The following is a 14,434-nucleotide window of genomic DNA, read 5'->3' as shown; positions in this document are numbered from 1 at the left end:
AGTAATAGAAACCATTTGGTAATGGTTTTAATGGTTAACAGATGATGGTTTGTAGTGGTGTTTGTAGTGGAAACCATATTATTCATTTATTTTTTTTGCAGGGAAGACTCCTGTCATTGTATATTAACCCTAGACCTGGAAAACATCAATTCAGCATATACACAAATATTTTAGGAGTAAATAATTCTATGGTTTCCAATAAATCAATTAAAAAAAGGGAAGATCGAGGGTTCTGGCACAGTGCCCATTAATGTGAGGAAAGAGGGTATCTGGGGCGTGGCTCTGCCTTATTCTCAGCATCCTCCTGTAAAACTGCGCATATACTGATTTGCTCGGGGATTATACATCCATTAAAGCTGACCACGGATGGCTCGGAGCTCATTAAGCCTGCAGAATGAGCTTTGTGCCTCCAATAAGCACATTAGGAAATCTACAGCAGTCGATAGCAGTGTAATCATAATAAAAACGCAAAAAACCCGCAAAAAAAAATTTGTCTTAGGAATAGAGAGTATGTGTGTAAAAAAAATAAAGAAAGTTTCAAATCAGAGAGCTGATTATATTAAGAAAGAATTGCAAATGGCAATATTTCAATGTGTGCAGAATTAAAATAAAAAGCCCTTGGTGCATTTAAAGCCCCGATTCCAGCAGAAAGGGGCTGTACCGCGCTTTGCACAGGGCAGGAACATGAATGAGTCTGCAATCTTACTGTATCACACCGCCTCAGGTTGTACCCTTTCCCGCATCACTTCCTGGTTTTAGTGCTTTCAAAATGATCGTAAACATGAAAGATATATACAAATACAGGTTGTGTGTATCAGCAAAAAAAAAGGAATGAAGGCAGGCGGAATGATGACTCGTAAGGTGTGCGACGTCGAGAGGTGTGAGCTACAGAGAAACGCTGACTGACCGCATCCCAAACCCGACACATTGTTCTGAGCCAGGGCTTCCTCCATGCTTCCTCCATGCTTCCTCAGATGGGTTTTGGTCAAACGTTTGTAATATTGTATCTTATTAATAACGCATATGCTAGAGGAGAAACGTAGGCTGTTTATTATGCCTTTTACATCCACTCACATGCATACACACACACACACACACACACACACACCGTCTACAGTACCTCCGTAAATAAAAAAAGCACGAAGCACATGCAAGAAAAAAATCTCCTTCATAAAAAAATGACATTGCAAACGCATCTTACCGTTTGTCGAGACACGCTATCCATTCTGCAGATGCTGAGGAATGAGCAGAGGTGTGAGCTGCTACCATCTTTGGAGAGATCATGGAGAGACAGTAGGCGCCGCGTACACACTCGGTAACGGTTCACTCTCTAGGCATTGCTTCAGTTCTGCTCCCACTGCTGCACTGTCCTCTCTCACTCACATCTGGCCAGCAGAAATTCACTACCAGTCATTCAGCTGCCTCCAAGATACGCCCATTAATCATTTCATCAGGTTCACCCACTTTTTTGGTTTAGCTTGACCATTTATTGACATTTATTACTATGCAAATTTGTTTTGTCTATCATTAGACAAGGACCACCATTATAATATTATGATATTTTTTGAATGGTGGGTCTTTTTTTTTTTTTTTTAGCTAAAGGGACTACTGAGATGTCAGAGGGTTCTAATCTTCTCATTAGATTTATACCAGTCAGGGTGATGATGGACCTAAAGAATATCCTGGGAAACAGGTGGGAATACTCAGTGGCAGTCCATGCTAGGGCATCACACACCAGCTAATATTATCCCCTTTAATAAAAAATGGACAGATTGTCTTCCCCATATCTGGCCAAAAAACATGCATACCATATCTCACAAAACTGAGTAGACCCCTCACATTTCAGCAACCATTTATGTGTTTCTCCTTAAGGGGCAATACTATAAATATTAAACTTGGATATATTTTAGAGTAGTCAATGCTTGATTATCACTATAGATTTACTGCTCTCTGAAAATAACTAAACATACAGCCTTTATTGTCAAAACAACAGATGGCAACAAAAGTGAGTACACCTTAAATGATAACAGCTGTATGTCATTTATCCATGCAAAGCCACATGTCCTATTCATCATATTCATGTATTTGTCTGCTTGGCAGGACCATAAAATGTGTGTATTTTGTATGAGAGCAGTTAAAATGTGGTGCTTTGAGTACAATTCTCTCATACTGACCACTGGATGATCAACATGCCACCTCATGGCAAAGAACTCTAAGGATTTAAGAATTAAAATTGTTGCTCTGAACAAAAATGGCCGAGGCTATAAGAAGATCGGTAACACCCTGAAACTAAGTAACAGTACAGTGGACAGGTTCATACAGAGGTTTTCCTAGAGGGGTTACACTCAGAACAGGCCTCACAAGGGTTGAACAAAGAAGTTGAGTCCTCGTGCTGTGCATCAGGTACAGAAGCTGGCTTAAAAAAAACAGATGCATGAGAGCTGCCAGCATTGCTGTAGAGGTTGCAGAAGCAGAAAGCTTGCTTGTCAGTAGTCAGACCATACGCCGCACACTGCAACAAGTCGGTTTGCATTGCCTTCATCCCAGAAGGAAGCCTCTTCAAAAAGTGGCTCACAAGAAAGCGTGCAAACAGTTTGCTGAATACAACCTGTCTAAGACCATGAATTACTAAAACCAGTAGTCCTGTGGTCTGATGAGACTAAGATACATTTGTTTGGCTCAGATGCTGTCCAGCATGTGTGGCGATGCCCTGTTAAAAACTGTGTCTTGCCATAGTCAAGCATGGTGGTGGTATAATCATGGCCCGGGGCTATTGGGATGAAACATGGATTCCAACATGTTCTGTGACATTCTGAAGCACGGCTTGCTCATCAGGGACAAATGCACACCATTCACCTTAACTGTTGATTTGTGTAAAGCGGCTTTGAGACAATGTCTGTTGTGAAAAGCGCTATACAAATAAACTTGACTTGACTTGACATGATGCACCCCCAGCCGAATGGCAGTTTTCCAACAGAATAATGCCAAGATGACAGCTGCCTTGCTGAGGTAGGTGAAGGTGATGGAGTGACCAAGTATGTCTCCAGCAACCTATTGAGCACCTGTGGGGCATCTTCAGGCAGAAGGTGGAGAAGCGCCATGTGTCTAACATCCAGCAGCTCTGTGATGTCATTATGGAGGCGTGAAAGAGGATCCCAGCAACAACCTGTGCAGCTCTATACTCAGGAGGATTAAGGTAGTGCTAGATAACAATGATGCTTACACAAAGCATTGACACTTTGGATGCAGTTTTGACGTGTTCTCTTAAGTATTTACTTAGGTACTTTAGTTGTCAGGTATTTAGACAATAATGACTATGTTGAATTCTTTTTAGAGGACAGTAAATCTGTACTGCTATACAAGCTGCACATTGACTACTCAAAAATATATCCAAGTTTTATTTCTATAGTATTGTCCCTTGAGAAGATATAATAAAACGGTTACTGAAATGTAAGGCATGTACTCACTCTTGAGAAATTATATATATATATATATATATATATATATATATATATATATATATATATATATATATATATACACAAACACGCAGACATATATACAGTAAAAAAAAACATATATAAAACAAAAAATTATCTGTGTCAATCAAAAATTAAGACATGCTCTATAATCTAAGAATACTCAGTGCACTGCACAATGCACACTTCATCATTGTCAGTACCACTGCTGTCAGAATGATCCACCACCTAGACCCAGGAGGTCCATGGTGGTCCTTTTCCCTGATGAATTGGGTAAGGGGTGACAAATTGTTCACTGAAACAGATATATATGCAAAATAATATTACTTGGCCAAGCAGTGCAAGTATTGTACTAGGTAGGTGAATCTAATAAATGAGTGGAGCTCAAGTGCTGACTCACTTTTAGCAATCTCCTCTGGCCAACATATCACTGTGGGATTAATATATCTGAATGTGACTGCTGGCAGAACACACGGCCACAACTCAGACTTTATTAGACCATATCTCTGACATGATATAAAACACAGCATGGTATAACAAGACCTCAGCAAGACTTATATCGGCTGTTAAATATAAAGGTCGTATTGATAATAAAAGGTTATAAGCAACGGTTACATAACGTTAGGACATGAGAACTGTGTTGTTTGAGGTGCTGTATAGTTTGGTGTTGCACAGTAAAGTCCATTTGATCAGAGTATTGAGTAGCTGGATTACTGGAGGGAAGGAAGTTGTTGCAGTGTGCCCGATAAGCATGGATGCTCTGATAAATAGTCCATGGGAGCGGTGGGAGTGGTCATCTGCAATGCTGGTGGCTTTGCAGATGCAGCATATTAGGTGTCCTGGATGAAAACAAGTCACTGAGGTGGGACAATGTTGACTTTTTTTAGCACTGAGATGATGGTGAAAGTCTCAAAACAGCCTAAGGACGATGTCTGTAAGCTGATTTTCTGAGCACATGCAAGTTGTCAGTCATAATGGGGTTGCGTTTTCATGATTTTATGTTGACAGACATTGGTCTGCATTTCTTACACATTATATGTTTTTTGCTTTATTTTGCTTGTAGAGGTCATTTAGATTATTATTTTTGTATTATCTAATTTTATTATGAAGGTAAGGTGTCAAGTGTAGTGAATAGTTGTTTTTTTTTCACATGTCAGGTATAGAGAAGTGTACGGCAGCCTGCAGCCGTCCTGCTGTTCTACTCCTCCCACACACTGTGCAATACGGCATGAATCTAGCACAAAGCAGAGGAACCACAGACAGCTGCAGCCAGGTGCAACACATCCAAATATTTATTTCTCTCTAGTTTTTGAATTAATTAAATAATAAAGTACACACATTCTCATAAAAACTGTCTGATTACTACAGTCACATTAAGTAAAAGACTGATCATCCAGTTAACATTATCATTACGGATTATCCAGAATATTACTAAATACTGTATAATTCATACGAGTCACTGATTAATATTATATGATAAATATTTGAAAAAACATGAGATTTTATCAACAGACTTTATAAACATGAGAGTGCAAAATACAGGAACTGTCATTGGACTGAAAAAACATTGGACTTTTCTTGTTAACCCTCTTCTATGAATAATTATAGCAATGTATGCTGAAGAAAATGACTATTTGTCAATCTGCAGACTACCAATGCGGAATCAGTGATGTATTGTTGCACTCATACTAATGTTTTTATAGCAACAACTTGCATAGGGGTTTTTCTATCACTATTCTGTTTTCTAGCATTATTGCCAGCACTTTATAATTTCATTTGCAGCTAAAGTTTTCTAAAAAGTGTTCTGGATGAAGGGTTTGTCTTAACTTCAAGAAAGAGAAAAGAAAGACGCAATTATTATTTTCTGTGACAACATGCCACATTGTGCTTTATTTCTTACATATTCATGGAATAAATTACTATAAAGAAATGATTTGTTCATGAAGTGGCAGAAAAAGACAACGTATAAGTAGCAATCCAGAGCTGCCATTCATTCTTAAGGATTTTGTCTCTCCAGATTTGCAGTAGTTAGAGCAGAGGTGGTATGAGCTGGCACTGGTCAGAGGAAAATTGCTTTCTTCCGCGTGAGCTGTGGGAGCTCCAGACATTAAGATGCTTTGCAGTGCTGTCACAGTCTCATTATTAATGTGTCCACTCAGCAACCATGAGGTATTTATTTCTGCAGAGAAAATAAAAGGGCACACAAAGAGAGAGAGAGAGAGAGAGAGAGAGAGAGAGAGAGAGAGAGAGAGAACAAGGCAATGTTTCCTGCTGACTTTGAACTTTATCCTACAGCTACATCAGTTATGTGCAAAAGAAAATCAATGCATTTGTGCACGCTTTTGGGAAACTATTCCTGAAAAAAAAAGTTTGGCCACAATAAAGATAAATGGCTTCTGCCAACCGATGCCTGGGTTTTGATCATTTCTCACTCAGACTCAGTGCTTACAGTTACACTGTGGGCAGTAGCAGTTATATTATACTTGTTAACTAAGAATATAAAACTCAGTTCAGTTATTGTCCTGCCAAGGTACAAATGCTTGTGCTTTTGAGATTTTGTTTGCACAATTTCACACCATTTCCCATTCTCTACTTACAGAAGCATAACAGCAGGGACCAGAGGTGGGAAGTAGTGTTTTTTTTTTATCGTACAGATAAGAGCAATACATAATTTGAATCTGTAAAGGCTCTACTTTTATTTGTATACGCTCCTAATAACAAAATGCTGTGCTTTTGTAAAATAAAGAAAACAGACAGGGGGCGCTCTCTGCTGTCGCTGTCATCTCTCTTCACAGACATAAATAAAAGAACCTGAATCTCAGTCATTTTTTTCCTAACAGACATAATAAATATATTAATAGAAAGCTCGAAATGTCTACTTGTAAATAAAACAATTCACATCAAAAACAAATATTCTCTGTTTATGTAATCTGTATGAAAGTTAGACGAGGTACAGTTTTTCTGGTATCACCTCATTAACCGTTCATGTTCTGGGACATCTCTGGCAGGGACTGAATGTGATTTCCAAGGAATGCCCTGTACTCAAATGTCTTTTTTTAAAACATTGCATTTGGACACATAGATTTCCAGAGTGGCATGCACAGGATCCAGGATCCAGACTTTTCTGAAAAAAAAACAACAAAAAAAAAACATTATGTATAAAAATATGCGTCGTGGTTATTCTATAATTTTCCTCTCAGGGACAGGTTCCTCGTAAGAACTGATAAAGTAAAACTTTGTACCAGACCTAGTTTGTCCAGTAGGGGGAAGCATTTATGTGGATTATCCTAATAGTGCCTACAGAAGCTTCGGCTTCTTCTTCTTCGGCTTCTTCTTCTTCTTCTTCTTCTTTCGGCTTCTTCCATTAGGGGTCGCCACAGCGGATCATCCGTCTTTATACCCCCGTCCTCTACATCTGCCTCTTTTAAACCAACTACCTGCATGTCTTCCCTCACCACATCCATAAACCTCCTCTTTGGCCTTCCTTTTTCCTCCTTCCTGCTGGCTTCATCCTTAGCATTCTTCTACCAATATACCCCAAGTACCTTCTCTGCACATGTCCAAACCATCTCAATCTCACCTCCCTCACCTTTTCTTCAAAACATCCTACATGGGCTGTCCCTCTAATAAACTCATTTCTAATCCTGTCCATCGTCGTCACTCCCAACGTAAACCTCAACATCTTCAGCTCTGCTACCTCCAGCTCCACATCCTGTCTTTTACTCAATGCCACTGTCTCTAAACCACACAACATCGCAGGTCTCACCACAATCCTATAAACTTTCCCTTACACTCCTGCAGATACCCTTCTATCACAAATCACTCCTGTCACTCTTCTCCAACCACTCTAACCTGCCTGCACCCTTTTTTTCACTTCTCTAACACACTCTCCATTATTTTGCACTGCTGACCCCAGGTACCTGAACTCCTCCACCTTCACCACCTCTTCTCCCTGCAACCGCACCACTCCACTGCCCTCCCTTTCATTCACACACATGTAGTCTGTCTTACTCCTACTGACTTTCATTCCCCTTCTCTCCAGCACGTATCTCCAGCTCTCCAGGCTCTTCTCAACCTGCTCCCTACTCTCACCACAAATCACAATATCATCTGCAAACATCATAGTCCACAGAGACTCCTGTCTGACCTCGTCCGTCAACCTGTCCATCACCACTGCAAACAGGAAAGGGCTCAAAACTGATCCTTAATGCAGTCCAACCACCACCTTAAACCAGTCTGTCGTTCCTTCTGCAAACTTCACTGCTGTCACACTGTTCGCATACATGTCCTGCACCACCCTCACATACTTCTCTGACACACCTGACTTCCTCATACAGTACCACAACTCCTCTCTTGGCACTCTGTCGTATGCGTTCTCTAAATCCAAAACACACAATGCAACTCTTTCTGACCTTCTTTATACTTCTCCATCGATATTCTCACAGACTACTAATGCGTCTGTAGTGCTCTTCCTCAGCATGAATCCATACTGTTGCTCACAGATGGTCACCTCTTCTCTCAGCCTGGCTTCCACTACTCTTTCCCATAACTATATGGTGTGACTGATCAATTTTATTCCTCTTTAGTTACTGCAGGTCTGCACATCTCCCATATTCTTAAAAATTGGTACCAGCACACTCCTTCTCCATTCCTCAGGCATCCACTTACCTTCATAAATCTTGTTAAAAACTCCACTGCCATCTCTCCAAAACATCTCCACGCGCCGACCGGTATGTCATCTGGTCCTACCGACTTTTCACTTTTCATCCTCTTAATTGCTGCTCTCACTTCCTCCTCAGTAATACTATCCACTTCCTGCTTCACCATCTCCACACTATCCAACCTTCTTTCTCTCTCTCTCTTTCTCTCATTTTCCTTGTTAATCAGCTCCTCAAAATACTCCCTCCATCTTTTTAACACACTCTCCTCACTAGTCAACACACTTCCATCTGCATCCTTTATTGCTCATACTTGAAGCACATCCTTCCCAGGTCAGCCCCTCAGCCTGGCCAATCGCTACAAATCCTTTTCATCTTCCTTAGTGTCCAACTTCTCATACAGATCCTCATATGCCTTCTCCTTGGCTTTCACCACATCCCTCTTCACCTGCTGCCACATCTCTTTGTGCACCTGCCTACTTTTCTCATCACTCTGCTGATCCCAATTCTGTTTTGCCAACCTCTTTCTCCTTATGCTTTCCTGCACTTCCTCATTCCACCACCACGTCTCTTTGTCTTCCTTTCTATTTCCAGATGTCACATCAAGTACCTTTCTAGCTGTCTTCCTTATCACTTCTGCAGTAGTTGCCCAATCAGTTTAAACCCCCTCCAATGTTTCTGGCCTTAGTCACTTTCCACTTGGTCTCCTGAACACACATGTCTACCTTTCTTTGCTCCATCATATCAGCTACCTCTCTCCCTTTACCAGTCATAGTACCAACATTTAAAGTACCCACCCAACCATCCACTTTCCTCCACTTCTCCTTTCTCTGCTGTCTCTGTAGACATCTTCCTTCTCTCCTTTTCCTCCTTCGGCCAACAATATTTGGCCAATGTCCACCGGTAACCTGTTGGCTAACGATACCTGTGGTGGTCATTGGTAACAAGGGCCTTGATCGATCCGGTATGAAATTCTGATTTGTGATCTGCATATTTGATTTGGCACATGTTTTACGATGGATGCCCTTTCTGACGCAACCCTCCCCATTAATCTGGGCTTGGGACCGGCACTAAGAGACTTGTGCAAGCTATACAGCCCTAGAGTACAATTTAATCAACTCCAGAATTATTGTCTCCCTATTTACTAATATACCTGTTTTTATTTTTTTATTTTTTTAAACAGGTGAAAGGATAAAGCTCAAGTTCAATTGTAGTACATTCGTAACTTCAGATAGCATTGAAGCATCATACATCATCAGATCCAAAACCACACAAGTATCTGTTAGTGTACTTGAACATTTTGCTTCATGATGATTGGTGTTTTGATGGTAATGATGGTGGAGAGCATTGTCTAACACAGCAAAAATTCCCACAAGTGTTCAAATGATTTAGCATACGGTACCTGTGAAGGTCATAGTTTCCGATTTATGCCATTTTCATACTCTTCAAACGACTAGGTTCTCTTGCCTTGTACATGCCCTTGTAGTCTTTAAAGAGCACACTACATTTACATAGCAATATTTTGTCATAGGTAGGTTCATTCATAAAGGTGATCAGTAGAGGAACAATCTGTTTTTTTCTTTGTCACCTGTCTAGATGTGTCAAAATGATTGATCAAAGAATAGGCATGCTGCTGTTGCCTTCAAACAAGTATATGAGGTTGCACAAATGCTTTTTAACATTTATCATCAAGGCAGAAAGAGCTTTCAGCACACAACACAGATGGTTGACATAGGTCAGGTACTGAATATTTTAAAATACATGCAGTTAAAATACAGTGAACCCGCTGTAGGCTCGGTTTCCTGTTTTTGACTGACAGAAGTGGAACACCATCCCTTGTAAATGCTAAAGATTTTTGGTTATGAAAGTCCCAGGAGATTCTGAAATGCTCAGGACAGCCCATTTATAACTAACAACCTCGTCCTATAAAGGTCACTGAGATCCGTTTTTAACCTTTTTTATGCTAGCTCCTGACTGTATCTGCATAGTTTTATGCATTCTATAGCTGCAATGTAAATGACTGAGTTATGGCATAAAAAAAAATTTGTGGCGCAAATATTTCTGTTAGCATGATTGTCAATTGCATAAGCACACAAATGTGCATTTTTTTTATATATCAGGTTGTGTCAGCACTATTTTACATAGAGTAAGAATGTGAGAGTGAGGGAATGGTTTGTAAAGCTAAATACATGAATAATGGTGTGGAAGAATGTGAATGACATATAAACAGTGAGAGAATGTATTTCTAACTAACTAACGTGATTGTTCAATGTCTCTAAAAGAGTAGATGCATGATGATTGAAAACTGGTATATTGTGCCTATTTATCTTGCCCTGCTTTGATACCTTTCTCTGTGTTTATTGATAAGGCTTAAGGAATATAAAAGCGCTGATGTTTAATCATAATGATAATAATTTATGTGCTCATCCTATATTTAAAAAAATGTCCTTTTGAATGTGTCATTTATGATAAACTGGTTCCTAAATAGCTGATTAGGAAGCATAACAGCACCAGATCCACTTTATGCTAAACACAAACGTCTGTATACTTATGAATCAATGTATAATACTTTTTTGTTTTGTTTTATTTTTCGGAGCTCCTTATCTCATTGCAGGACATACTATATTACTTTGTGATCAATTTCTAAGAGGCTTTCAAAGAAGTGACTACATCATGCTCATTTACAAAATCATGACAAATCCTGTTCAGTTCAGCTGCTTACTCTAAAGAAAGGTACTGAAGAAAAAGCAGCTCAGAGTAAAACACATTTCTTACCCAGAACCCTCGGCTGACTTTGAAATTGTTAAGAGTCACAGATTGAGTATACAGAGACAGAGGGGGCAGGGGTTGGCCTGACAACAGTGTGCTTAACAAAACAGTTATACTCCTGGGAAATGAGGGCAGAGGACGATCTGCCATTAATAATTGTCTGTCTGCATTTCAGACTGTAGTTACTAGGAGATGGGTAAGAGGCATGCATTGTTCGTTGCACACATGTTGACTTAAGTAACCAGAGCCATCTATACATGAATTAATACAGACTCTAGTGCCAAAAGTTATGCTATAGTAATCAATTTTGCATTGCCATTTTTATGACCAACAAGAAATTTATAATCAGTCACACCAAAATCTAGATATAGGCAATTATGATAAATATATTTGGAATGCATTCGCCATTTAACCCAGTGAACGTTATTTACACAGTACATTGCCATGTGGATTGTCACAAGCCTCAAGCCAGTCAAAAATCGACTGATGTTTCTAACTACAGTCATATACACAATCAATGCCGTCATCTCTAAACTCTTGGCACAACAATGGGGAAATATGTCTATAGTTCTGTTGTGCCTTGAGCTATTAAGATGATTACATCAGTTGTGTATGTGACGTGGACTAAATGGTTGTGTGAAGTGGAGCACATCTGATACCTTTATGTTCAGTCAAGCTGGATTGAACGAGTAGATATCTGCCGGAAATGCCACGAAACCCAGCTCGTGTTGAAATAACCTGTGTGCTTAAAAGAATTTAGAAGTAAACACTGCACACGGACAGTTCCCATGATGTGTTGGAAGTAATTCAAATACATAGATCTTGGATATTAATCTAAATAGTTAAAAAACCTTTTAAGCTGATGATATTATTTATAAACATACAATACACTATCGGTTTGTTGCAAATCTTTGTTTGGTTTTCTTTTTAAATGTACTTTCCAAATGTTCTGGCGTTTTCTCTGCATTAATATTAGTTTTATTGTTGATAAAACAAGTTGTAAAATAAGCATGTATGTGACGGCCATTCTTGGCATAGCGAAAACAGCTAAAAACGCAGGACATGCATTAGTAAAATAGATCACCATCTGCTTTAGAATTATCTGCCAATTGTTGCTTTGAAAAAAAAAAAAAACATCTTTTACAGAGCAGAACAGTATGTTTCCTTTTTTTAATACTATTGCTATAATTAGCTTCCATATTCAATCTTTTTATGTTTCATGTTTCAAAAGTCATCAAATCTTTGGCCATACTGGGAATGGTGGCACAGAGGTGCAAGGGGTAGCGTTGCTGCCTCACAACTACAGGGTACCTGGCTCAATCCTGAATTTATTATTATGTCATTTTTCTGTTTTTATGCATGTGCATGGATTTATGGATCTAGGGTTTCCAGTTTCCTCCCATCCTATAAATGTGAGTTTCCATGATTACTGACAACCCTGGCCAAGATTGATTCTTTAATAAAAATCAATGATTTAATTAATTAATGAATGAGAGTATATGTATGACACAACAAGGTCCTGATATCATATGCAAAAAAAGACAGATACACTGCATACTGTAGGTAAAAGAGTAAGCAAACACTGTACACACCCAACATATTAAACTGCTACACATCAATGCACTATATAGACAGATGCAACAGATAAATTAAAGCCATCAGATTGCCAGACCATTTTACGATGTTACAGAGTATTCATATACAGATGTCTAGTGAATCCACACGTTACACATCAAGTATAATTGCACTAGCATTTCTAATGTATAGACATATTTAGTTCTTAAAGTAATTGAAAGCATAAAAATATATTTTTAATACTATGGATAAGGCTTAATGAGAAAGCCTTATCCATAGGACGCAAAGTATAGACGCAAAGTGAGCAACTTTTACATATTAATAATATCACATGTACTGTACAACTGCATTATACAGATTAATTTGATGGTGTTTCTGCAATACAAGTGCAGAAAAAGTTATGTTCGAAAGCTGTTTCAAAAGCATTTCATACACATCTAACTGATTGATTAAGATGAGGTTCTTGCCAAAGTTGAAATCTGTTAGAAATAAAAGCCAGACATGTGGGAATGCAACACTGGAGGTTACTAAAGACTCCAACTGCCACATCACCCTGCAACTGGGTCTCACTTGGTGTTGATATACAGTACTGGGACACACACACACACACACACACACACACACACAGACTCAAGTTGGTGCATTACACAGCTATTAATATAGCAGGATCCTGAAGAAAGACAATCTGTCTCAAAACTACAATTTTCTCAAGTTCTGGATGCACTGTGCAGCCAATTAAATCCACCTCAAGCTCTTTTGTCAGCAATGTTTACAACTCTACTATATTACCACTATGATTATATTACCAATCGTTCGTTCATTTCATTACTGACAGAGAAACTATTTACCACTTGGCTATTACCATGGGTCTGCTGCAATGACATGAACACTTAGGCTCACTATCCATACTTTTGCAGAGATATTTTGATTTCTTTATTTATTGCTTATGAAAATTCAAAAGGTTTAAAAAAAAAACTTGCCAAAGGCAAATTCATCACACTGAAATTAATTCTTTTGTCCTTGTGTTTTTTTTTTAATTCATTAGATGTGAGGAAATTATGACTCAGGGTTTAAAATGGATACTGTATGCTTGTGGGTATGATTACGTCCCAACCTTGTAGTTGCTAGCGTCGTTGTAGTTACTTGCGTACCCGATATAGATTTTACGTGTGATTACATTAGCTAAATTGAAAAAGGTCAGTTGGATATAATTATCTAATGTCAGATGTAAGTACAGCAGTGCATGTGATAGAAGGTCAGAATTGCTTAATGGGAGAAATGTAAGCCACATCTGTGGAATGAAGACTTTCTGAAAGTGAATAGACTTCAACTACCATCAAAATGTGCTAGAAACAACTGAGGAAGATCAACATTGTTTATAAAGTAGATTTTTGACATCATATCATAAGTCTTAGGCTTAATGGTTTGGCTATGCTAAAATTACCCCTAGATGTGAATGTGTGTGTGTGTGTGTGTGTGTGTGTGTGTGTGTGTGTGACAGACTGTGGGGAATTCTCCAAGCTTGTGCTGGAGTTTGGCTCGAGATCCACTGCAAGCTCTGACCAGGATAAACTAAGGATGAATTAACGTGGAACTGTAAAGCTAATACAATAATGAAATTCTGTGGCTTTTCATCTGGGAACGAAATCAAATGTACTGTAAATGCAGCTGCATACAATCAGGAGATGCCACCTATTAGTAAGTTCTTGTCAAATATTTTGCCTCATAAATGAACTATCTGCTTGGCTTCTACAGTGTGTCCTTATATAGAGCATATGATCACTGGCGCAAGTTTGCTCGGACACTTGTTGAGCTATGGCATTAAGTGAGAACTGACCCCCCTTCCGCTCTACCCCTCCCGGCGCGCGCACGAGGAGGGTTTGGGAATTTTACAAGCGGCCCTGGAATGCGAACGTGCACGCGCCCACGCGCCCGCCCCTGGCCGTGTTGCAC

General features: G+C 39.2%; 1 protein-coding gene across 1 annotated transcript in view; it reads right to left on the bottom strand.

Moving 5' to 3' along the window:
* Window positions 1-1,385, bottom strand: part of rapgef4a (Rap guanine nucleotide exchange factor 4a) — a 35,896-nt gene extending 34,511 nt beyond the window's left edge. The window contains 1 exon segment of the mRNA XM_046845586.1: window positions 1,202-1,385. Coding sequence (XP_046701542.1) covers window positions 1,202-1,284 — 83 coding nt within the window. The 5' untranslated portion in view covers window positions 1,285-1,385.
* Between the last annotated feature and the right edge of the window lie 13,049 nt (window positions 1,386-14,434).

The sequence above is a fragment of the Silurus meridionalis genome, chromosome 3 (genome assembly GCF_014805685.1).
Source record: "Silurus meridionalis isolate SWU-2019-XX chromosome 3, ASM1480568v1, whole genome shotgun sequence".
Taxonomy (NCBI): Eukaryota; Metazoa; Chordata; class Actinopteri; order Siluriformes; family Siluridae; genus Silurus; species Silurus meridionalis.
Note: the sequence above shows the minus strand (reverse complement) of the source record. Positions and strands in the feature narration are given on the sequence as shown.